General features: G+C 42.8%; 1 protein-coding gene across 3 annotated transcripts in view; it reads right to left on the reverse strand.

Moving 5' to 3' along the window:
* The window catches only part of MORN1 (MORN repeat containing 1), a 565,248-nt gene that overhangs the window by 154,943 nt on the left and 384,750 nt on the right, over window positions 1–25,555 (reverse strand). Inside the window, exon 13 of one of the 3 annotated variants that reach the window (XM_068240671.1) lies at window positions 3,579–3,735. The exons of the other annotated variants lie outside the window; for them this stretch is intronic. Coding sequence (XP_068096772.1) covers window positions 3,594–3,735 — 142 coding nt within the window. The 3' untranslated portion in view covers window positions 3,579–3,593. Of the gene's footprint in view, window positions 1–3,578; window positions 3,736–25,555 lie in introns of those variants that run through there. 3 annotated transcript variants of the gene reach the window in all.

Genomic DNA, 25,555 nt, shown 5'->3' on the forward strand with positions numbered 1-25,555 from the left:
GCACCTCAAAAAATCTGGAGATAGAGCCTTCTGTCATGCTGCCCCTACTCTTAGGAACTCCCTGCCACACCCAGTAAAGACAGCACCATCCCTGGAGCTATTCAAATCCAGACTGAAAAGCCACCTGTTTAGCCTGGCATTTCCAGACTTATAAAATTCTTCCTCTGTACCACGATGGTCGGAGCAATGCTTATGCGCTTTAAGTCCCATGGAAGAAAAGCGCTTTACAAATGTTATTTGTTGTTGTTGTTGTTGTTGCAGGGACTGCAGGATGACATCACGAGACAAGGCTTCTCTGGTAAATATAACTTTCTTTTACTTGCAGGCTACTGGATTTTCTTATTTACTCTGGAGGTCCTCTTTAAGCTAGGAGCCTTAAAAGGAATCCCAGGTGTGAGACCTATGGAAGCTGCCATATTTATTTCCTTTTAAACAGTTCCAGTAACCTGGCAGTCCTGCTGATGTTTCCGGTCAGTAGAGTCTAAACCACACCCCTGAAACAAGCATGCAGCTGATCTTGTCAGATTTGTCATAGACAACTGATCTGCATGCTTGTTCAGGGTCTATGGCTTAAAAAAATATTAGAGGCAGAGGATCAGCAGGAGCGCCAGGCAATGTGCATTATTTAACAGAAAATAAACATGTCAGCCTCCATATCCCTCTCACTTCTGGTTCCCTTAAGACGATGTGTTTTGTGGGTATACAGCCAGCTCACTTCCTTGGGTCAAGGCAAGTGTCTGAAGGTATAGCATGCACAGCTAGGAGGGCCTATTAGAACACTTAAAGCAAACCCTATTAAATCCTCCACTAGACCACTGCCCAGTACCCTCTGAACGTTTGCAGATGTGCTCCTGTTTGCACACGAGCACAGCTGTACTGGGCCTGTGTGGGTGTGGCCATGCCTGTGCAGTAGCATAAAGCTGCTTGTGGACGAGGAGGGGAATAGGACAAGCCAGATACTGTATGTTCAGAGGGACTGCGCATTACTTTTTTTAAAATTGTCTCATGCTCAGTGTTTAAATAATAATAGTCTGTGGTAATTGCTTGGCTATTCACAATTTTTTTTGAATTATTGGAGAGTGTCTGCACATACCTACAGCAATAACCACGCACTCAAGTGAAGATGGGCTTTCTTCACAAGCACGGTTGCTGAGCTTACAATATGAGTTTGTGAATACCTTTCTTTTTAATTAATTTCATTTTGTATCTTATCTTCCAACAACACACTACACTCCTGGCAATCCTGCAACAAGCATGCAGGCAATATAGTCGCTGTAGAATCAGAACACCTGTTCTCCATATTCGTCTCCGGGTCAGTAACTCAGAAGTCATTAAAGTCAGCAAATCAGCATAACAGTACTCACCCCCCCCCCCTTCAAGAAAAAACAACAACAACAACAACACTTTAGTGGGGCCATCCACCACTTATAACCACATCCCCTTCTCTTCCCAGTATGGCCATGACTCCCCAAGCAGTGCAGACCCCCCCCCCCCCCCCAAAGACATCTGTACCCCATGTTCATCCTCAGCCTATGCAGTGTCACATTTATCTGTCAGTAGATGCAGCAATCTCCTCCTCCTTTCTACCTTGCTCTCCTTCTTCTTCTTTCCACACAGCCTTTCTTCACACTTGTCATTGCCAGTGGCAGCAGGACAAGGCTGTGTGGATCCAAGGAAGCAGAGAAGAGCAAGGCAGACTGGAGGAGGTAATCACAGACACCATGGCAGATAAACACAATTAGTGCCAAACTGGTAAAAATGTATCCATGTGCACTTTGCAATTGTGGCTACTGGAGGAGCTTGGAGGGGGACCTGCAGGTAAGAAGATAAGCTCCTCTGGTCCCAGACTCTCTAGAGGCCCGCAGGGTCTGCTCCCTCATTAATTACACCACTGTGTACATCTGATACTGCTCTCACTCCACCGGTCACATGCTTGTCCCAAGGGTGTAAAAATGAATATCTGCATGCACATTTAACTTTGATATAGGTTTGATATCTACTTGAGTAGAGGGAAGGCTCTGGATAGTACAGAGCCTTCTTGTTGCTCTGTCTGGCCCGTCATTCCATCACTTGCCACCAGTAAAGCTACTCAGTGGACCAGCTTTTTGGAATTACTCATGTCCCCAAATAGTTCCAATGATGGGTAAATCGCCACTGCACTTGTCCTAACTACTACTCGAGGACACAAGTACTTCTGGAGAGCTGGGCCAGATGGAGGAATGGGAAGGCTCTATACAATCCAGAGCCTTCCCTCACTTACTCATGTAAGTAGTCAATAACACGGGCTCACAGTGATCACAGGGTCAGGAGCAAATGAAATCAACTCCTGACTGGCTCACGGAGCTCTACTGTCATAGTAACAGCAGAGTGAGTGGGCTTTAGCGATGGGAGAATGGTGCGATCAATGGCAGTGACGAGTCCACACGGTGTGATGTCGGTGAGCTCTGTTTTTGGATCAAAAAGTCTCTGGTCCTTAAGGGGCCCGAGACTGCAGATCCAGAAGTGGTTAAGGTTCCTGCTTACACATGTATATTTAAAAAATAAAATAGAAGAAATATAGTTTTTAAAAAAGAAAAGACAAAAACAATCACAAAATCATTAATAAGATGTTTTGGAGGGCAAGAGGGAGCTACACAAGAAGAGAAATTACAAATTCTGCTCAGAGGAAAAAGAGAGATTAACGGGGAAGAAACTCCCACGGCTGAATGTAATTTTGTGAAAAAACAATATTTCTTGTACAGAAAGTATTGGAATCAAACAGAGACATCTTGAGTGGCAAATAGGCCAATTTTTCATTTGCATGCAAGTTGTTCCCTATGATCTGGGCTTGTTAACCAAGCGTGCTGCACATACAATGTCTGCTGTCATGCCAAGGGAGAGGAGGTTCTGTTGTATAAATTCTCACACCCAGCTAGAAATACAAAGCTTTCACACAAGCAGGCTGCAATTTTAGCATCACTAATAGCCCATTTATACAAGCCTATTACAATGTGCTAGCACATAAAAACGCAACGGCAGAGCCACATTCCTTACCCCCTAAAAGGATCAGTTTGTTGCCCTGCCACTGAAAACTGCCATAAGGGAGGTTTATTTCAAGTGATTTATGTATTTTGATATTGTGAAAAATGTGTTTACACAAAGGATTTAAAAAAAAAAAGAAAAAGGCCGCTTTAATGGCTTTACAAATCGCATACATAAAAATAATATATTTGTATGACGGCGTTCTAAAAGCCGTACAATAACGCAGCAGTTATTGTTGTACAGCTCGGATAAAGGAAAGCCTCTTTTTTCATAAGCACCCTTTATTCTCTTTGAAACGGCAAGTAAACATTATGTAAAAACAAGCCGTAAACACTTTACATGTAAGAATAAAAAAAAGTGGGATATTGTTTTAAAATGAGGTGCTGTTGAAATTATTATACACAATTAATTAACGGTTTAATCTACTTTGTTTACTAGACTGGTTGCAGCTACACTTACACACACACACAATACAATAATTACCTACTGTAATCCAGAGGTTTTCGGTGGAATTTGGCAAAATTATAAGTGATGGTGGCACCCAATGCTTGTCTCCTACTCTGCCTCCTCCTTTACCCACCTAAAGCCATGAGCATGAATGATTGGCCAACAAGATTTACATTTAGTTCTCTTGTTTTTTTCTTGCAACGATGAAGGTCACAGGCTGCTAAAAAGTCAAAATTGTACTTCAAGGTTTTCCTTAGCTGGAGATGACTGAAAAAAATAAGTAATTGTACAAATTCAGCTCAGAAAAAAAATGTAACGTACAAATGAGCTTCTTAGGGGCTGTCTAGACGTTATTCAGGACAAGGGATGTAGGACCTCAGTAAATCAAGTCCTGTAGGCCAGCATAGTAGAAAAGTGTATAATACTCTTGCCTTGCAACTTCAGGGGGCCTTAGTTTGAAACCTAATGGCCCGTACTCACGGGCTGCAGAAGTGGCCTGTCGCCAGCACACGTGAGCGTGCTAGCGACAGGCCGGCGACAGCTTCTCTCCAGGTCCCTCCGCGTACACACGCGGAAGAGGGACCAGCGGCGAGACGGAAGCTGTCGCCGACGTTCCTCCTCCCCCCGCCGGAAGCTTCATTCACCTCTATGGAGGTTGCTGTCGCTAGTCCGCGTACTCACGCGGACTAGCGACAGTTGCGGCGGAGGTGCGGCGGCGACTGTTGCCATGCGATTGAAACTTTCAATCGCATGGCGACAAGAGCGGTGGGCGACAGTTCGGGGTGCGCGCGCGTGCGACGGCCCATACTCACGGGCGACCTGTCGCCGCAACACGCGCGCGCCGCGTGTTGAGGTGACAAAAGTCCCTCGTGAGTATGGGCCATTAGTCCCCGTGAAGTTGGGTCTGCCAAGAGAGCTCTATCATCAAGAAGAGAATTCAGCAGATGCTCCCTCAAGAGGACAAAGGTAGCAATTGGCATGCAACGGTTTGGTAGCAGAGTGTAATAAGAAGGCAGCTATTAGGTTTTAGAACAGTATTTGTAAAGAGCTTTACTCTTAGGACATGAAGCACCTTTAAAGGAGAAACAAGCTATCAAACAAGGGCGAGACCCCTTCAGTACTTAAACATATATATGCCCTTTCAGCTTTTTTTTTTTTTTTTTTACTAGTGCGCTACCAAACTTTTCCTCTTAAAGTGAACCTGAACCGAGTAAAATTATTTACAATGAACACAGGATGTACCTGCAAATAAATATTACATGCTTATCTCGCCTTCAGTTCCTCTCTGAAGTTCACTTTCCTCTACTAACAATGATTGCTTCCAGTTTTGACAAGATCTTGTTGTCAGACTGATCTCAGGAAGCTGAACGCCTTGGACCTTTTTTTGCACTATATCAGTTGTTGTCAGTTATAACTGAAAGAACAACTACTGTGCATGGCAATGTCCATGTTTCCCTATGGCTCAAGCGATATTACTAGTTAACAAAGTGCTGACCTGGAAGCTATGACGGGGTCATTGACATTGGACAGGAGCAGACTACGCAAGAGGTAAGTATGACGTATGACGTGTGTATGTTTATCTTGACTTTTATGTTTGCTTTAATTTTTTACCTAAATTTGCCCCTTCACAGGATTTTATGTCCCCAAGGACCACCAACAGGGATACAGTTAGTACTCTACTCTACGTTAGTATCCACGTGTAACTTGTGCACATTTTTAAGAATTCTGACGTCAGCCCTGTGTCCCCAGTCACACATGTTGTAACACATCTGTAGTATCTGTAATATTATTTATGGTAACCATAGTGACTGCAGATTCATAGCAATTATCTGCAGGATGCAGTAATTCACTGTAAGGTAGTGATGGCATGTTTCCACCTTTAGCAATCTCTATAAGAAAGTACTTGTCAGATTGTATATATTCCTGATTACAGTGAGAAAATAAAGAGAGACAGATTATGGACTGGCCATTACTGACCTCCTATAAAAGTGATGAAATTGTTCCTGCCCCAGATACTTGGCTTTCATCCTGGTCTTGAGGCTTCCACAATTTCTGAGTTACTGACCCTAACTTTCAGCCACTAGAGTCAGAGTGAAGTCAGAACACAGGATCCTTCCTAATACCATCATCAAGTGTTCACACTTAGCAAAATTCATGTGCATTTTTCCACATCGCAAAATGTGAATTGTTGCACTCCTGATGTTAATCAATAGGTGGTTCATAGCAGTGCACATTACGTGTGATTTTTGATTTCTAGTAAAATACATGCCTGATTTCCGTGAATAAAACTGTGAACCTATTATTACTGAGCAATTGTTCCAGGCAAGGCTTGGTTCCCACTTGCTGCAAAAATGTACCTGTTCCGTATGTTTTTTTGTAGCTCCGAGCAATGCAGGAAGAGGATCCCATTGTTATAAAGAGGTCTGCTTCCACTTAAATAACTGTCCCGACCCTGCCCATTGTTTTCTTCAAGTCTAAAAGTTAGCATTTCTACTTTGCTCTAAAAGATTCCTCACAGCTTGAAAGCTACTATCCCAGAAATATTTTTTTTGCAGAACATCACTAAAATGGTTAAACAAAGCACTTTGTCATGCTATTCAGCTTCAAAGCCGCATCCAAACTGGAGATAACAGTATATTTGTTTACATTCCAATGTTGTTACAATGTGTGTAAACTCAGTGGGCTCGATTCACAAAGCGGTGCTAACCCAGTTAGAGACTTTAGGCGTGATAACCATTGCACCATGCTGGTGAAAAGCCCCTTATCATGCCTAAACTCAGTTTAGGCTTGATAAGTTTAGGCATGATAAGTTTAGGCGTGATAAGTTTAGATAAGTTTACATCCCAAAGTTCCGCGCGCAAAGCAGCGCCATTAAACTCTATGCAACGTTTCACGCACCAGACTTTGCTAGCGCAAAACTTTTGATCAGCTGTGCACTGTGAAGCTAACCCAGTTGGTGCTATAGTTATGCCTAAACTTATCATGCCTAAACTTATCATGCCTAAACATATCACGCCTAAACTTATCACGCCTAAACTTATCATGCCTAAACTTATCACGCCTAAACTTATCACGCCTAAACTTATCACGCCCAAACTTATCATGCCTAAACTTATCATGCCTAAACTGAGTTTAGGCGTGATAAGGGGCTTTTCACCAGCGTGCTAACAGTTTGCACTGCTTTGTGAATCAGGCCCAGTGTAACAGGTGAAAAGGAGCTCTCTGTGCTTCACACATACACACACAGTTCAGAAAAGCTCATTAGAAGATGATAATATATAATAAAAAGCAGTTTGAATAAAATGTAATGACAGCTTTTAGGGCACGATAAACTACACTTTGGAAACTTGTAATTTGTGAACAGACAATATTACTAATGCACAAAAGCAAATATGATAATGTATGAGTAATATAATGTAGGAAAACACATTTTTACTGAATGTTATGGCGGAGTTTCAGACCACTTTCAGGAGTGAATGCTTTCCCCATAGCCACCTATGGTGCTAACCCATCCAGCTCGGGAGCGGACATGATGAGAAAAGGGAGTGGACACAAAACTGTCTGCTCCGCTCTATGTCAAACGGACCAGTTGCGAGGGTATCATGTAATAATGGCGCCTATTAAAAAGGGTGCCCCATTCACATCAATGCAAACCTGGTCTCTATGGGCACTAACTGTATAAAAAATAAATATAAAACAACTATATCACTTTTAATATGGGCACTGCATTGATATAAACAAACAATATCACTTATTATCATTAGCCTTCATTTTCAAACAATATGGTTTTCAATAACCAGTTATTAATAATTCATGTGCATTATGACCTTATGTTACAAATAATCATTTTTAAAAGGTTGACCTATACTTCTCAAAGTTATTTTAAAGGATTCAGAGCTGACAAAAGCAAAAAGATTTATATATACATGGGGCTTCCTCCAGCCCCATCCACTAAAATCGCTCCCACACCGGCGTCCTCCACTGTCTGCAGCTCCGGGAACCGGGTCCATATACTTCCGTTAGTCAGAGCCAGTCTGACGTAAGAGAAGTGGGCTCTTTGCATATCTCTTTAGCAGCCGCTGGAGAGATAAGTAGAGGGCGCACTTCTCTGGCGTAGACTGGCCCCGACTGACTGAAGTGCGGGGACCCGGTACCGAAGCTGCGGGCAACGGAGGACGGCGGCGTGGGAGCGATCTGAGTATATGGGGCTGGAGGAAGCCCCAGGTATGTATAAATCTTTTTGCTTTTGTCAGCTCTGGTACTCTTTAAATTTTACGTTTTGACTCCACAACAGTCAACTTTTTTGATTTTGAACTAAGTTAACACAAAACGACAATATGCTTATCTATATAGCACAAACAAATATACAGACATTAGTGTCTTTGCTAGATATGGTATATTTCATATGCGGGCATGAAAAAAGGGCGCCAGGAAAAGAGGGCCCAGCTGGATAACAAAAATGGCACTGGTGGATAACACAATCTCAATAGCGATAAACATCGGTAATGAAATTGGTTAACGATAAATACGGTTTTAAAACAGACGGGAGTTGGTAATGAAAATATAATAACATTAAAAATCGTAACGTAATTCAACAATACAGCTTAACCCAACTGGTGGTGCCTAAACCTAACCACTCCTCTTGTGGTGCCTAACCCTAACCACCCCCCTGGTGGAGCCTAACCCTAACCACCCCCTGATGGTGCCTAGCCCTAACCACCCCCCTGGTGTTGCTTAACCCTAACAACTCCCCCTGCAGAAACACCCTTTTACACAGAGAAACAATAATATCTTTAAGAACGTAAAATCTGTACGTACAAAGAAAATAATATGACAAAGACTACAATGTTGCAAGCTTCTAAAATGATAACATACTTCAAAAACTATAATGTTCTAATGTTGTTAATGATATTTATCGGCGCCCTTTTTTTCAGCTTTTTTTGCCGTATTAACAATAATTGCATTAGAGTCTATAGCGGCGCCCATTATAGGGTGTCCACTAGCTGCCAGAGCCCTTTTTTCCTGCTTCCTTTCATACAACCTTTGTTTTCATCACGTTCAAACGGTATTAGGATAAAGGGTTAAGGTTAGTCGTCCATGGGGAGAGGCAGGGGGGATTAACGTTAGTTGCCCACCAGGGGGATAAGGTTAGGCACCACCGGTGGGGGGTGGATTTAATGTTGGGCACCACCAGGGGAGGGTTCTGTGTGACAGTAGGGAGAGGTTAGGTCATAGTTAAATATTGGTGAATACTACTACATGAATGCAGTAGTAGAATATTGGTAAATGTACCAATATTTTATCACTTTTCCTGGTGCCCATTTTACTAGACGCTAAAATAGAGGTTACGGTGGGGAATAGTACAATATCTGTATTATAAACAATATTTAGGGGGCATTTCCTGCCACCCATTTCATTTTACTAAACGATAAATTTAATAACAGCTACATCTGGTGCCAGGCATGATTTTATATGCACACAGTTGCGAGTGGGATCCGAGCCCACCAACATCCTGTTCTAGTGATAGGGGATAACAAGTGGAGGATTACTGTAGTTAGAAGAACAACCATCTGCATGTACTATAAAAGTGGAAATATGCTTTCCAATTCAAATTACTCCCCAATGCAGTCAGTCTTATTTATATACAGTATATATAAAAAAGTTTTGCTACAGAAAATATTGCTAGAAATCTTCATTAGACATGTACTACAGAGCCAAGGGGAAAGCAGAGTTTAAGCAATAACTGTGCAGAGATACCATCTGGAAACAATAGTATGCCGCAGATAATCATCAGCGATTCTCCTGCTGGACCACAACAAAAGCCTATTGAGCTAGCCTACCAGAGGGAGACCGGGAGATCCACAAGCATGGAGAACCGGTATGCTTGCCCACACTTATAAGAATTATAAAGTGTAGTTTTAAATGGCAGGACTAGTTACGAACTTACGACCATGACGTTTGTTATATAATAAGCTGCTTATTGGATGTGACTTAAGTTCTGCTTTAAGCACTGTTTGGCTGATCCTCTTCACCAGAGCAGTAGATCTGAAAACAGCCAAACTAGGAGATGCTTATCGCACATCCACTGATATTGACTATTATACAGAACAAATGATAAGGATATTGTATCTGTTACAGTGTCCACAGCAACTGCACAGAAGATGTCTTCAGAGAGATCATAATGAAATTATTCTGGAGGAGATTTTTCCCTGCAAGAATGTGTTTTGTTGGAAAGTAGAGTATCTATGTGGGTGCAGAACTGTTCAAACTGCATTCTAATGCAAATGTAAATAGTGAAATGACAGGATAACTGCAGCTTGCTGACTGCAGACAATAGGGAGCGGAGAGATCATAAACACTGTCTTCAGTCAATGAGGAACGCACTGGGGAGAAGGGAAAATACATCTGAAGCTAGTCTCTGGAAAGAGACTGATGATAGCCATGTGCCCGATGATTTACACATGCCCTTAGTGCTTTACTTTATGCTGATATCTTTTCAATAACTATTGTTTTTATTGCTGCATAGTCATCATCCTTTAGATTCTACAGGATTCTGCAAAAAGAAACACCTATAAATATGTATGACATCTTGCCATATGCTTCTGTGGAGTTTTGATGTTATGCAAGTAGTTTCGTTGAGATGCCTGCTGGCCAGGATTACCAGGCCTAAATTCTATGTTTTTATGGAGCAAAGGCAAAGAATTGTTGCGCAAATTACATATTTCTTACTGAAATCACAGAGTGTGAAATGGCACCACAGGAAATGCTGTTTGGGGGTGGGGGGTGGTTCAAAAGTGAGCATGGTTATAATGTAAATTTATTTATTTTACATAGGCACAGCTTCCCTCTCATTTACTGGATGAACACAGTCAACACTTCATCCCTTTCCATCTCTCTCTTTTAATGTTTACCCACTTTCTTCTCTTCCTGTAAAAGTACAATCCATTACATTTTCTGGCCTTTACATGTACTCTCTGTAAATTTGAAGTTCCTCATGAAGCCTTTTTGTATTTATCCAGTTCATGTCCAGCAATATTTGACATGGAAGCGTCCTTAATAATGTACACCAGTGCCCCCCATTACAAGTGCAGTGATATCCCATCCCCTTTAGAGTTTGGAAGGGTAGTTTGGTATTTGAAATCTACAGTTGATAAGTTAACACCTTATTCTCCTGTATTATCACTTCAGTTATGCTATTTAAGACAGTCACGTGACCAACATGACTTTATCAAGAGATCACCTAAAAACTCTGCAACTGTGGTGTGGGACTAATTGGATGAGGTAAATTTAACGTGCTGTCAAACTAAGCAAAATTACTGTGGGTTTTTGAGTTTTAGTAGACAGTTAAGGTGGCCACACACGATACAATAAAATGATCCAATTTTACAGTAATTCGATAAAAACGATCGTATCTCTCGAAAAAATCGAAAGTTTTTTTTTTCATTCGACTGAAAAATCCGATCGGATTTCCCGTTTTTATCGATTCAAATCGATCCGGAATGCCAAATATTTATCTTCAATTTCTACTAAAGATTGTATGGTGTGTGTTGGATTGTTAATTTATTAATATACAGTACACACCCTAGCAATTTTCTCTGAGTTTCCAATCAGTTTTATCATAATTGAGGAAAAAATTGAACATAGGTGTGTGGTACATTGGTCATATTTTTGAAATGTTACAATCAGTCAGAAAAATTGATTGCAATTCTTAAATTGAACAGATATTTAAAAAATTGTATGGTGTGTGGCCACCTTTAGGGATTCTTCTGGATTTAACTGACACTTTTCAGAACAGGGTGCCTCCAATTCATGAATTCCCAAACATTTAGCCCTGCCTATATGAATGTCTAAAATACATAATATACCTTAATCAAAGCCGAATTAAGGACCAATGAGGCCCTTTGGCCAGATAATAGTTTTGACCCTGACACAAGCCACCATCCCTATAACCCCCCCCCCCCCCCCTTCCCCATTCATTTTCTAATGTAAATTGTTTACATTGTTCTGTGAAGTACTACATGTTATGTAGCAGAAATAATAATGATAATAATAGCGCATTGAAAGCAGTAAAGGGCATAATACATGAGTGCGAGTGAAATCGCCGCCGGGAGACTTGGGTGCAGGATACAGATGATATACGGCTTACCCTGCTCCTGCACAAGTCCCGGCAGTGTTAATTACTATTCCGCCTCCAGGTCCATGTGGATGGTGGGGAATGATATAATTCGGCTGCCAGCTACAGTGTTTTAAAAGTAACCGCAGCTCCGTCTTCTGACGTCGCTGAAGTTACTCCCTCTGCACCGTTATAGCTGTAATTCCTATTACGGTCTATGGTGGCGCCGGCTGCGCCCAAATCTCCTGTGCTGTATACAACGTGTTCATAATAGATTATATACAGGACCTGGTTTATTAAGATTTTCCAGGACTGGAAATTACTGGCAAATATATGTGATCCATCAAATCTGACTTATATTTATTACTCTGGGTGAGATTTACTATACATACATAAATCCCTGATTACTAAATAAGAGCAATCATGAGAAAATAGTGACAGTATGCATGCACAGAAACGTGTGCACTCATGACAGAAAACCCTATATTACTATATTCCTGGCCATCACTAGGCTCTGGGGGGAGGGGAAATTCTTATTGTGTAGTTCCCCTGGGTTCCTATTGTAGAGATTCCCCTGCATTTCATAACAACCGCATCCATCTGAAAATGGCGCCTGTGAATAATGGCGCACAGTGTTGCCGCTAATTCGTTTGCCGCTTATCGCTATTTAACGTTAAAGCCTTATCGTTATTTAGCGTTAAAGCCTTATCGTTATTTAGCGTTAACACACAGGACCCTCTCTGTACCTATCCCTAATCCCTAAACCCCCCCCCCGGTGGTGCCTAACCCTAACCACCCCCTTGGTAGTGCCTAACCCTAAGACCCCCCTGGTGGTGCCTAACCCTAAGACATCCCCCCCCCCCCAGTGGTGCCTAACCCTGACAGTGTTACATTAAATACATTCACCGTTTTGCAGTTAAATAAGGTCTGCAGTTTGGCTTATGTTGGGCGCTATTGATAAATAACGTTAGTGTGTGCCACTATTGATAAATAACGTTAGTGTGTGCCACTATTGATAAATAACGTTAGTGTGTGCCACTATTGATAAATAACGTCAGTGTGTGCCGTTTTTCTTCTTTTTTCCCTGCGCGCCATTATTATGTAGTACTAACGATAAATAGCGATAAGCGTATCTTTTTAATGCGGCGCCATTCTTATGCATAGGCACTGTGCGCCATTTTTCACTGATCCCATAACAACCATCTGTACTCTGCTACGCAATGTGAAAAATGTAAGAAGGGGAAATATATATATATATACAACCACCGTGTCTTTGTGCGAAGTCTCTTCAGTAGGACTATCAGCTGTGTATCCACCTGACTTCTCCACACCACAACTGATGGTCCCAACCCCATTTATAAGGCAAGAAATGTCAGTTCTTAATCCTGACAGGGCACACATGTGAAGTGAAAACCATTTCAGGTGACTACCTTGAAGCTCATCAAAAGGATGCCAAGAGTGTGCAAAGCAGTAATCAAAGCAAAAGGTGGCTACTTTGAAGAACCTAGAATATGACATATTTTCAGTTGTTCCAAAGTTTTTGTGTTAATTCATAGTTTGGATGCCTTCAATGTGAATGTACAATGTTCATAGTCATGAAAATAAAGAAAACTCTTTGAATGAGAAGGTGTGTCCAAACCATTGGTCTGTACTGTATACACACACACACACACACACACACACACACACACACTTCTCCGAAGATGTCTCTTAAAGAAGAAGATAAACCTGATAGAACATAGAACATTATAGAACATAGGGCAAATGTGTTTTCAGCAGTGTTTCAGTGATCTGCTTCTTTGACTGCTTAACCCCAACATTTATTCTCCTTCCTAACCCTAACCTTTCCCATAGCTCAAACCTTATCCTTCCCCCAATATACCGGTAAATGTCTCTCTCTCCCAACATAAACACCAACCATTCCATTGTGCCCCGTACTATCATCCCTCCTCCTCTCTCCATAGCACACTGTCGAGCAACCTATTCCTATGGATGACAGTTTCTGATTGTATGTGTATAACCCTCATGATTTCAACACCAGAACCTACACAATAACTTTAATACCTTCTGTTTGGTTCCATTCTGGATTATCACCTGACACCTCTCAAAACTCAGTTACAGAAACCACGCACCCTACACCAATGAATGACAAACTGAACCAAATGACTCTCTCTTCCTACTCTAAAACTAAACATATTTTATGTCTGTTAGAGTCATATTTATATTTCCCTCCCTTCCCACTCTCAATAACTAAGAGCAATGAAACAGAAAGAAAGAGGCTATCTCAACAATGAGGAGCAAGAAATGAAAACCTAGTCTAGTAGTCAGGGTACTCCCTACATCCAGCTTTTATGGCCTACTCAAAAGGGGTGCCATGTATGTAGCAGTAGAGTGGTGTCTAAATAAACATCTCTTGTTGCTCATCACCTTACCATAATTCATATTTTATTCATGAAGATGTGTATAGTCCTTTAATTTTGCAAAGTTGTTGCTGGAGATGTGGTAGTCAGGAGGGATCCACTCTCCACATCTTCTGGTCCTGCCCTGTTCTACAACCATTTTGGAGGCAAGTCCAACTCAGATGGCTGAAATATCTCAAGTTGCCAAGTTCGGTTTTCACATGAGACATTCTTGCAGCATCTAGCCAAGGGTTCTTTCAAATCCCTATAAGAAATCATTTTGATCCATGTAATTAATTCCTCCCACTCTCTAATTCCCTTGAACTGGAAATCTACTTCACCAGGGCCATTTTTAGGCAAAGGCATTCCAGGCTATTCCCTGGAGTGCTATTACTATTAGTCCAAGGGGTACCATGCCCCTGGATTAAGCACCACCCAAAATTAAGCCCCACCTTCCACTTCCCTTTTTCTGCTGCTTCTGTGCAGCAGGGGGAAATTCAGTGTCCTGAAAAGCAGCAGCATTGCCAGACCCTGGAGAGCAGACATCACAAGGTCCGGATAGTGTAAGTTGCAGGCAGCTTCCACTGTGTCCCTCTATGCCACCACTCCTCCCCCCCTTCCTGTTCATCGTTCTGTCATCCTGTGCCTCCTTATGTTCCCCTTTGTGCCTCCTTCTGTCCCCCTATGCCACCCTGCCCCCCCCCTCCCCTGTGTATCTCTCTGCCCCCCTTTGTGCCTCTGTCTGTTTCTTTGTGCCTCCTTCATTCTCCCTGCGCTCCTGTAGTCTGTTTCCCCATACCTCTGTCTGTCCCCATTTGTGTCTTCTTCTTTTCCCCACTGCTTTCTGTCCACCTTAGTGCCTTCTTGTGTCCTCCTGTGTCTCCTTCTGTGCCCCTGTTCCTCCTTGTGCTTCATTCATGGCCCTGACATCACCACTGTGAGAGGAGTTTCACCACAATGGGCCTGATTCACAAAGCGGTGCAAACTTTTTCGCGGACTTTTGCGCGCGCAATTTGCCGCGATTCGCGCGATCGCTGACTTTTGCGCGCGCAATTTGCCGCGATTTGCGACAAATCACACGAATCGTGGCAAATTGCGCGCGCAAAAGTCCGCGAAAAAGTTTGCACCGCTTTGTGAATCAGGCCCAATGATCTATTCGAGGAAAGGTAAAGATTTCTCTTGGGTAAGGGGATATCGGCTACTGATTGGTATGAAGTTCAATCCTGGGTTAAAGTTCCTCTTTAAGGTGGCCATGCAACTGTCAATCTGCCACCACATCAATCATCTGTATATTAGAAACCCCACCTCTGAAGTCTACCAGGCAGCTTCCACCAACTTGAATGTAAAAGCGGGGTATGGGTACCAACCCACTCATTTCGAATCCCGAATTATACTGCTGTTAACTGCTACTGTGAAAGAACACCTCTTGAATTGATCTAATCTGAAATATGCCCAAAGAAGGGGACTTATCCTTGAAAGCTCACACTGTTTTACACTAGTTTTTTCTACCTACATAATTTTTGGGGGCTAACATACTACAGAAACATGTTACCTTGGCTACAGTCAAAAGAGATCAAGTCAAGTTTTTTTTTTTTAACCATTTACCGGCAACCTAGCGTATTAAAACGTCATGCTTTTGCCTGTTAATGCCAACATGACATTTTAATACGTTGCGCGTTCCCGCCGCCGCCGCTCCGCACGTGTGCGCGCCGCTACCGCCGCCGTTTCCGTCGTGTTCCCGTGCTGGGTGATTGGGGAAGAGGACAGAGAGGTCCTCTACCCAATCGCACTGCCTGGAGTGAATGGAAGCGAACGCGAACAGCGGCCGCGTCCATTCATAAAACAGGAAACTGTTAAAGTTTAATAAAGAGTAAAAAAAAAAAAAGTGATCACTTCCTATTCAGGAGAGTGTTCACTAGCGCCATCTTGTGGCCAAAAAGTATATTACACATACAAAGCACATACATATGCAAGTACATACACACTATTAATAAAATTAATAAAATTACACTTACAACCCTCCCCCCCCCCCCCCCAAAAAAAAAAGCACTTGTAAAAAAAAAATCAGCTTAAAATAAATATCTAAATAGTTTCCTTAGGGACTCAGCTTTCTTAATCTATATTTTATGGGGGAAAATGATTTTAATTTATTATATAGGGGCAAAAAAACAACAACAGAAAAATAACACCTATATTTCAAAATAATATATTGTCGCCATACATTGTGATAGGGACATAATTTAAACGGTTTGATAAACGGGACAACTGGGCAAATAAAATGTGTTTGTTTTATCCACAGGAGAATGTTTAATTTTAAAACTATAATTGCTGAAAACTGAGAAATAATGATTTTTTTCATTTTTTTGTTTTTTTTCCCCATTAAAACGCATTTAGAATAAAAAAAATTCTTAGCAAAATGTACTACCCACAGAAAGCCTAATTGGTGGTGAAAAAAACGAGGTATAGATCATTTTCTTGTGATAAGTAGTAATAAAGTTATTAGGGAATAAAAGGGAGGAGCACTGACACGTGAAAATTGCTCTGGTCCATTAGAGTAAAAACCCTTGGGGGTGAACTGGTTAAGTGTTCAGTTTTTTTCCAATCTAGGGACTAAAGGTGGCAAAACATAAGGCAACTTGGCAGTTAATTGACCATCCAGTTCGATTATTATCAAATTGGATGAAAATCGGTGCCGCCAAGAGCATGCCCAACCGACAATGCGACCAATTTTGGGACGAAAATTGGTCGCATTTTTTATCGCGCATGCTTCAAGATGTTGCTTGATGAGGTGCGCATTGGTAACGGCATACAATTTCCCGATGATCAGCGAAAACGACGAAACCCGCAACGCTGTCGCCCCTAATGTCAATGTCGTATAAAAAGATGTCCCCCCGTTCCCCGAGTAAAGTGTATACATTACCTGTTCGCTGCCTCCGCTTGTCCCTCTGCTGTTTTGGGCGCATTCTCCTTGTCCATACACGCACGTCACACGTGCTTTCCTAGTAAAGGCACGCATGTGACGTCACACATGTGCGCCCTTACTAGGAAACCACGTGGGATGTGGGTTTATGGAGAGGAGGAATCCCGGAAGCCAGCAGGGGACAAGCAGAGGCCGCGGAGAGGTGATGTATACACTTTGCAGGGGGCACTGAGGGGACCTTGACTTTAGGGGACAGCCAGGGCCGGCCTTTGACCTGAGCGACCGGAGCGGTCGCTCAGGGCGCCGGCTTCCAGGGGGCGCTCCTGTCGCCCTGACTGCCCACATGCATTAACAAACAGGCGGAGGAGTTGGGAACAAACTGTTTGCGAGCAGGCTGTTGTCTGGTGGTGCAGCGGCGGGCACTAGGACCTGGAGGCATACTTCTCTTCAACCTCCAGCGCCAATGCTTCCTTATCAGCCCCCTCCCCGCCCTGCCAAGCTTGCAGGATGTATACAGCAGTAGTCCGAGGTGGCGGAGGTAATCCCCTTGAGGGCTGCTAGGAACGTCTGTGTCTTTTTCAAATGTCCTGTCTGCCGCTGCTAGAAAGTATTCACTCCTCTGTGTTTTGGCCAGTTAGGCTTTATTTACTGCGTAATAGGCTGCATTTCCCATCCTCGATATTGCATATCTGCAGATGCTTTTTCAAAGTATTTTCATCTACATTTGACTGCTTTTGCAATAAAGGTACTCTCTGCTGGCATAATGGAGCAAAGGGATTGTAAAGTGAGGGCTCCAGATCTTAATTATGTAACGAGTCTTCAAACTTCTTGTGGTAAAAGTGAAGAAGTTAATGAAATCTTTTAACAGCTAAAATTTCTAAAATGAAGTTAGGACAAGTGTGTGTGTATATGTAGGGTGTGCGTGTGTAGCGGGTGGCTGTGCATATAGATTGTGTGCGTGCGTAGCGGGTGGCTGTGTATATAGATTGTGTGCGTGTGTAGCAGGTGGCTGTGCATATAGATTGTGTGCGTGTGTAGCAGGTGGCTGTGCATATAGATTGTGTGCGTGTGTAGCGTGTGGCTGTGTATATAGATTGTGTGCGTGTGTAGCAGGTGGCTGTGCATATAGATTGTGTGCGTGTGTAGCGTGTGGCTGTGTATGTAGATTGTGTGTGTGTGTAGCGGGTGACTGTGCATATAGATTGTGTGCGTGTGTAGCAGGTGGCTGTGTATATAGATTGTGTTGCGTGTGTAGCGGGTGGCTGTGTATATAGATTGTGTGCGTGTGTAGCAGGTGGCTGTGCATATAGATTGTGTGCGTGTGTAGCGGGTGGCTGTGTATATAGATTGTGTGCGTGTGTAGCGTGTGGCTGTGTATATAGATTGTGTGCGTGTGTAGCGGGTGGCTGTGTATATAGATTGTGTGCGTGTGTAGCAGGTGGCTGTGCATATAGATTGTGTGCGTGTGTAGCGGGTGGCTGTGTATATAGATTGTGTGCGTGTGTAGCGTGTGGCTGTGCATATAGATTGTGTGCGTGTGTAGCAGGTGGCTGTGCATATAGATTGTGTGCGTGTGTAGCGTGTGGCTGTGTATATAGATTGTGTGCGTGTGTAGCGGGTGGCTGTGTATATAGATTGTGTGCGTGTGTAGCGTGTGGCTGTGTATATAGATTGTGTGCGTGTGTAGCGGGTGGCTGTGCATATAGATTGTGTGCGTGTGTAGCGGGTGGCTGTGTATATAGATTGTGTGCGTGTGTAGCAGGTGGCTGTGCATATAGATTGTGTGCGTGTGTAGCGGGTGGCTGTGCATATAGATTGTGTGCGTGTGTAGCGGGTGGCTGTGCATATAGATTGTGTACGTGTGTAGCGGGTGGCTGTGCATATAGATTGTGTGCGTGTGTAGCGTGTGGCTGTGTATATAGATTGTGTGCGTGTGTAGCGTGTGGCTGTGTATATAGATTGTGTGCGTGTGTAGCGTGTGGCTGTGCATATAGATTGTGTGCGTGTGTGGCGGGTGGCTGTGTATATAGATTGTGTGCGTGTGTAGCGTGTGGCTGTGTATATAGATTGTGTGCGTGTGTAGCGGGTGGCTGTGTATATAGATTGTGTGCGTGTGTAGCGGGTGGCTGTGTATATAGATTGTGTGCGTGTGTAGCGGGTGGCTGTGTATATAGATTGTGTGCGTGTGTAGCGGGTGGCTGTGTATATAGATTGTGTGCGTGTGTAGCGGGTGGCTGTGCATATAGATTGTGTGCGTGTGTAGCAGGTGGCTGTGCATATAGATTGTGTGCGTGTGTAGCAGGTGGCTGTGCATATAGATTGTGTGTGTGTGTAGCAGGTGGCTGTGCATATAGATTGTGTGCGTGTAGCGTGTGGCTGTGTATATAGATTGTGTGCGTGTGTAGCGTGTGGCTGTGTATATAGATTGTGTGCGTGTGTAGCGTGTGGCTGTGCATATAGATTGTGTGCGTGTGTAGCAGGTGGCTGTGCATATAGATTGTGTGCGTGTGTAGCAGGTGGCTGTGCATATAGATTGTGTGCGTGTGTAGCGTGTGGCTGTGTATATAGATTGTGTGCGTGTGTAGCAGGTGGCTGTGCATATAGATTGTGTGCGTGTGTAGCAGGTGGCTGTGCATATAGATTGTGTGCGTGTGTAGCAGGTGGCTGTGCATATAGATTGTGTGTAGCGTGTGGCTGTGTATATAGATTGTGTGCGTGTGTAGCGGGTGGCTGTGTATATAGATTGTGTGCGTAGCGGGTGGCTGTGTATATAGATTGTGTGCGTGTGTAGCGGGTGGCTGTGTATATAGATTGTGTGCGTAGCGGGTGGCTGTGTATATAGATTGTGTGCGTAGCGGGTGGCTGTGTATATAGATTGTGTGCGTGTGTAGCGGGTGGCTGTGTATATAGATTGTGTGCGTGTGTAGCGTGTGGCTGTGTATATAGATTGTGTGCGTGTGTAGCGTGTGGCTGTGCATATAGATTGTGTGCGTGTGTAGCAGGTAGCTGTGCATATAGATTGTGTGCGTGTGTAGCAGGTGGCTGTGCATATAGATTGTGTGCGTGTGTAGCGTGTGGCTGTGTATATAGATTGTGTGCGTGTGTAGCAGGTGGCTGTGCATATAGATTGTGTGCGTGTGTAGCAGGTGGCTGTGCATATAGATTGTGTGCGTGTGTAGCAGGTGGCTGTGCATATAGATTGTGTGTAGCGTGTGGCTGTGTATATAGATTGTGTGCGTGTGTAGCGGGTGGCTGTGTATATAGATTGTGTGCGTAGCGGGTGGCTGTGTATATAGATTGTGTGCGTGTGTAGCGGGTGGCTGTGTATATAGATTGTGTGCGTAGCGGGTGGCTGTGTATATAGATTGTGTGCGTGTGTAGCGGGTGGCTGTGTATATAGATTGTGTGCGTGTGTAGCGTGTGGCTGTGTATATAGATTGTGTGCGTGTGTAGCGGGTGGCTGTCTATATAGATTGTGTGCGTGTGTAGCGGGTGGCTGTCTATATAGATTGTGTGCGTGTGTAGCGGGTGGCTGTGTATATAGATTGTGTGCGTGTGTAGCGTGTGGCTGTGTATATAGATTGTGTGCGTGTGTAGCAGGTGGCTGTGCATATAGATTGTGTGCGTGTGTAGCAGGTGGCTGTGCATATAGATTGTGTGTGTGTGTAGCAGGTGGCTGTGCATATAGATTGTGTGCGTGTGTAGCGTGTGGCTGTGTATATAGATTGTGTGCGTGTGTAGCAGGTGGCTGTGCATATAGATTGTGTGCGTGTGTAGCAGGTGGCTGTGCATATAGATTGTGTGCGTGTGTAGTAGGTGGCTGTGCATATAGATTGTGTGCGTGTGTAGCGGGTGGCTGTGTATATAGATTGTGTGCGTAGCGGGTGGCTGTGTATATAGATTGTGTGCGTGTGTAGCGGGTGGCTGTGTATATAGATTGTGTGTGTGTATGCATGCATTTGACAATTGTGATGCGGGCCATGGGCCCATATAAACAGCAGCTACATGGGTGGAAATAAGTGCCTACTGTTTGCATCTGTATTTTGCATTGTGGGTGGCCAGATTTCCACTTATAGCCTCTATTTATATGGGCACCTATGATGGTGCCTAAAAAAAAAAAAAAAAAAAAGTAATTTTGTGTGTGGTGGATTGCCCAGGGGAGGGGATGGGGGGGGGGTAGATAGGTTGGGGGGAGCAAAGTGTGTGTGTGTGCACGCGCAAAGAGGCTGAAAGGGGGGGTGCCAAAATCAGGTTTCGCTCAGGGCGCTGTGAAACCTAAGGCCGGCCCTGGGGACAGCGTAGGGGTGGCAAGGCGGACGTATTTGGCGCACAAGGCCGATTCCCAAGAGATTTCATGCTGATTTCATGCATTGATCTGAAATCCACCTGTGGTATATGGTCAGCTGACAGATCTTTCTCTAATCAGATTCGATAAGAGAGAGCTTTGTCTCTTGGTCAAATCTGCCCATACATCGCTAGATATATGGCTACCACAAGATGGCAGTTAAAACCTGACAGAGATTACAATCCTTCTCCCCACTAACTAAAAGGTTATATTATAAAAGAGTTATATTGTTTGAGATAAGTGCACTGCTTTTGACTTCAGTTGGCAGAATGTGGTGTGCTGTAATTATCTTGGAATGCTTGATCTCTCCCTGCTAACATAAGATACAGAAACAGAAAACATAAGTCCTTTATTATTGTTTCACACTGCCCCCTAGTGACAAATGGTCATACCTACACATTACACCAGTACTAATTGGAAGCTAGGAAATATTAAAAAAAAAAAAAGAAGAAAAAAAATATGCTAAAATATTGGTCTGGAGCACTCTCATTAAATTGGTGCTAAAGGTTTAATTCATCTCCCCACTAAAAAATTGTAAAGGAACTTTTGACTGCCATTTTTATTTAAGACCAGAGATTGTTGTACAAGCATACACTCTTAACCTCTGAGCATTTATAGTTTCTGCAATGGGGAGAGTAGAAGCACATGTAGCCATATTGTATTGCAAGGGGATTTAACAGCAGTCTACAAAAAAAAAAATTCCAACATGGCTAATTGCTTCTTCCCCAAACAGGGTCAGCTCTAGAGGAGAGGTGTGATGCTTTTGCAAACACACAACAGCTGTCTAATACAGCCATAAATAATTAGACTGGTGCATTGATTACCTAATGTATATACACAACCAGCGGTATAGCTACAGAGACATGTGCTCCAGAGTAAATTTATCCTGGGCTACCATGCACTGTATGTATAATAATTGCATGTCATAATAAAGATAGTGTGAGCAAAGTAGAAGGACTGGCATGTTAATGATTACCACCATTCATATTACATATAGAAGTGGTCATTAACACTGTAGCACCGTGAAAGAGCTAATACAGCATCTGCAAGAGGGCCCAACATGGGACCATAGGCCAAGGGTACCAGGTGCGATCACAGCCTCTGAACCCTTTATTGCTATGCCATTGTACAGAACTTTAGAAAACACCTGTATCCTTGGGAGAAAGTGTTTGTGTTGCCACAGAAACCAATCCCCCCCTCCAACACACACACACATACACCACACACCACACACACAAACACACCTTGCATTCTGCAAGGCACTCCGCACAAATGACAGCTGGATTTTTTCTTTATAATAACATGATGAGCTATGGTAATAATAAGCAGCAAGAGCTGGTTCTGCTTTTCACACGGCTAAGCATTTGCAATCATAAGCCATGTAAATATTTTAGACTGAATACTGTGCCATGCATAAAAGCTATAGCAGACGTGTGTAGCAGCGATAAATAATCAGCCTGTAATAATAACAAGAAAGGAGATAGCTGACATGGCCGTCACTGCAGGGGATTGCTCTTCCAAGATACTAATGAATGGGAGCCTGCTGCAGGTTAGAAGGATGTCCTGCTCCAGACAGCACTGAAGATCAATGCATCAGACAGCTGCGAGTGCATTAGGTGACCTAATTGTCTGGAACTCCAGCAGATTCTGCGTGTTCACACAGCGCATTGATTATATACTGGAGGCTCCTTGGGCTAACACAAAGATAGCAGCTAAAGTAAATAATGCCACTTTCAATGTGCAGCCAGGTTTACAGCAAACTTAAATACGTGAAAAAGAAGCAAATGTGATTACCATGAACAGACAGACACGTAAGAAGCAGCGGAGCTTCCAATGTGCGTCTAACTGCTTTTAATCTGATGGATTTCAAAAGACGATGACAAGCTTGTTCCTATAATTTAGCTTTTAATTTATCTTCAAAAATTGTTCATTAGAAAATAAAGATGGCAGCCTCCATATTCCTCTAACTACAGGTTGCGTTTCAGCTGCATACATTTGCCATAAAATTTGCATCAACTAGGAATTGTTTTCATTTCAATGAGGTCCATTCCTGCTATTGGTGGGGTGAGTGGGGAGAGCAATGTCTTGACCAGCTCTAAGTGGAATAGATCCGCTGGGTTAATCTCTGGTTTCATCTAGCATGCGTACTAGGCTTAAAGAGGAACTGTCGCAAAAATCTTAAAATTTAAAACACATACAAATAAGAAGTACATTTCTCCCAAAGTTCCTCTTTAACAACTTATAGTCAGGTAACTGCACCTGGCTCCTGCAGCCTGAATAGAGATCTAGTATACCATTAACCGCTACAAAGCATGTTCTGTTATGCAAAGATCAGAAACATAGACCAGAATCATTCTTGTGTCTTAAAAGTACGGTAAATTTTCCATTTTCTGAGAAATCAGCCATCCCTTGATCCCAGCTTAAAGGCTCTTTTTACCGCAAATCACAAAACGCAATGTGAATTGTACAATGTGATTTTTTATTTTTTTTTTAGATTTCCTGCGATTGCAATTGCAATTTTTACTGGATGCTAGAAACACAAGGAGAAATGCAGAAGACATGCAATATGCAGGACTTTTGTGATCACAAAAATCGGATCGCACTAGTATAAAAGGGATCCTTTTCATTATTTTTCTCATGTCTTTGTGTTTTGTGATTTGCAGTGGCGTAGCAATAAGGGGTGCAGAGATAGCGACCGCATCAGGGCCCTTGGGCCAGGGTGGCTCAACCACAGTATTAGCTCTTTATTGGTCCTGTGCTGATAAAATTCACTTCTATAGATAAGGTGAATGATAATATTCATTAGCAAGCTGTTCCCCATCCCCTTCCTGCCCCTCTAACACTGTGGTTGTCCGTTATTAGTTTTGGTGAACCGGATCAATTGGTATAGATAGCATGCTTGGGGGGCCCCAATGCAAAACTTGCACGCGGTCCATAGCTCCTTAGCTACGCCACTGGTGATTTGAATGTGATTGGAAAACACAGAAAAATCATGCTTAGTATAAAATAACTCTTACATAGTGTTAAGTTTAATTGCACAAATTATTTCCAACTGTTACACACTGATCACTGATCATTACAAATTCCAAGTAGTGTCGAGTGGAAAATAATCAACTGTTGTTGTACTGGAAAACTAAGTACAATGGAGCAGCACAGGCTTAAAGAGAACCTGTATTGAGTAAAAATATTTAAAATAAACACATGAGGTAACTTCAAATGAACAATACATAGTTACCTTGCCATCAGTTCCTCTCAGAAGCTCACCATTTTCTTCTTACAGTGATCCCTTCCAGTTCTGACAATATTTTGTCAGATCTGAAATATATCAGTTGCTGTCAGTAAAATGTCAGTTGCTGTCAGTTATAGCTGAAAGGAAAACTGATGTACCAGGTAATGTCCATGTTTCCCTATGGCTCAAGTGGGCGATGTTACAGTTTAACTGTGTGCTGACCAGGAAGCTGGTATGGGTAATGGGCATTTTCAAAATGGAGGACGGAAAATTCCCTTGATCACAGTGAACAAACAGGACGCAGGACAGGAGAAAGACACTGAGAAGTAGACTACAATGAAAGCAAGTATGAGTTGTGTATGCTTATTTTGACTTTTAATTTTCAGTTCAGGTTTTCTTTAAAGAGAAACAGTCGTCAAAATCTTACAATTTAAAACACAACCAATTAGATTATTTTCTTCCAGAGTAAAATGACCCATAAATTACTTTTCTCCTATGTTGCTGTCATTCACAGTAAGTATTATAAATGTGACATTACCGACAGATTTTGGGCAAGTCCATCTCTTCATAGGGGATTCTCAACATGGCCTTTATTCTTTATAAAGACATTCCCTGAAAAAGATTTATATAATGATCAGGGCCGGCGCTACCATTAAGGCAAAGGAGGCAGCTGCCCCAGGGCCCCAGAGCTTGTAGGGGCCCCCAGTGGCTACAAGAGGAAAAAAAATTTTCAAAATCGGCCTTATAGTTTTTGAGAAAATCGATTTTAAAGTTTCAAAGGGAAAAAAAACACATTTAAAAACCTGCCGACTTTAATGGTTAATAGCAAATCCACCTTAAATGCTAGAAACCCTAAATTTGCAGGGTATGTTAAGGAGATCATTAGGAATAAGAGGAAAAAACAATTTTTCAAAAAGACCTTATAGTTTTTGAGAAAATCGATTTTAAAGTTTCGAAGGAAAAAAAGTATACTTTTAAATGCGGTAAATGTCACTTTTAGTAGCAAACCTAACGGTCGTGTAATTTTACATGCATCAAACGAAAGCGCAATAAATTTCCTGACGGGGTTTCCAGGGGGTCT

The sequence above is a fragment of the Hyperolius riggenbachi genome, chromosome 6 (assembly GCF_040937935.1).
Source record: "Hyperolius riggenbachi isolate aHypRig1 chromosome 6, aHypRig1.pri, whole genome shotgun sequence".
Classification (NCBI taxonomy): Eukaryota; Metazoa; Chordata; class Amphibia; order Anura; family Hyperoliidae; genus Hyperolius; species Hyperolius riggenbachi.